Source organism: Colobus angolensis, unplaced genomic scaffold, assembly GCF_000951035.1.
Source record: "Colobus angolensis palliatus isolate OR3802 unplaced genomic scaffold, Cang.pa_1.0 Scaffold236, whole genome shotgun sequence".
NCBI classification, from domain to species: domain Eukaryota; kingdom Metazoa; phylum Chordata; class Mammalia; order Primates; family Cercopithecidae; genus Colobus; species Colobus angolensis.
Genome location: NW_012115555.1, coordinates 747,126 through 747,795, shown reverse-complemented (window position 1 = coordinate 747,795; position 670 = coordinate 747,126). Strand labels below are relative to the sequence as shown.

Here is a 670-nt window from a genome sequence, read left to right as displayed (position 1 = left end):
GGGAGGCAGAGGTTGCAGTGAGCCGAGATCGTGCCACTGCACTCAAGCCTGGGTGACAGTGCGAGACTCCATCTCAAAAAAAAAAGGAAATATTCATTGCATAACCCCAATCCAAGACCACACTAAAGTCCCAAGATTCAAAGATGAGGTTTCCAAAACCTTGAGAGGCTTCAGCCATTTGCTAAGTGCCAGCAGGCAACTTTACATGGTATATGGGTGGCTAATGACATGGGAAGATGGCAACGTGCAGCCATGCAAACCAGACAGTGTGGTTTTGGCAACTGGAAGGAATTGAAGACCTGCACAGTGTCTTTGGACCTGCAGCACCTTAGAATGACCTATGAGCTGGGGACAGCTGGGCTCCCCCATCATAACCCTGGACGTTGAAACTACCCCAGACTTGTGGGACTCAGGTGCCACCAAGAGGCCTCACACTCTTTCTAACTCATCCAGAATTTGTTTGCAGGCCCTGAGAGGGTCCATCTTCGCCTCTCCCATCACCATCATGTGATGACACCCGTACCTTTGTAGTTGGCATTTTCCAGGCTGCTGATCACCTCAGTTATATCCCGGGAGTTGACGTTCAGGACAGACATGAGGACTTTGGGCTCTGAGGCAAAGGTGATAATGGCAACACTCACATTGATCTCAAAGCTGAAGATCTGTGTGG

At 49.9% G+C, this 670-nt stretch overlaps 1 protein-coding gene across 1 annotated transcript in view; it reads right to left on the bottom strand.

The window, feature by feature from the left end:
• The window catches only part of C2 (complement component 2), a 34,331-nt gene that overhangs the window by 21,040 nt on the left and 12,621 nt on the right, over positions 1 to 670 (bottom strand). The window contains exon 7 of the mRNA XM_011944841.1: positions 518 to 662. Coding sequence (XP_011800231.1) covers positions 518 to 662 — 145 coding nt within the window. The remainder of the gene's footprint in view (positions 1 to 517; positions 663 to 670) is intronic.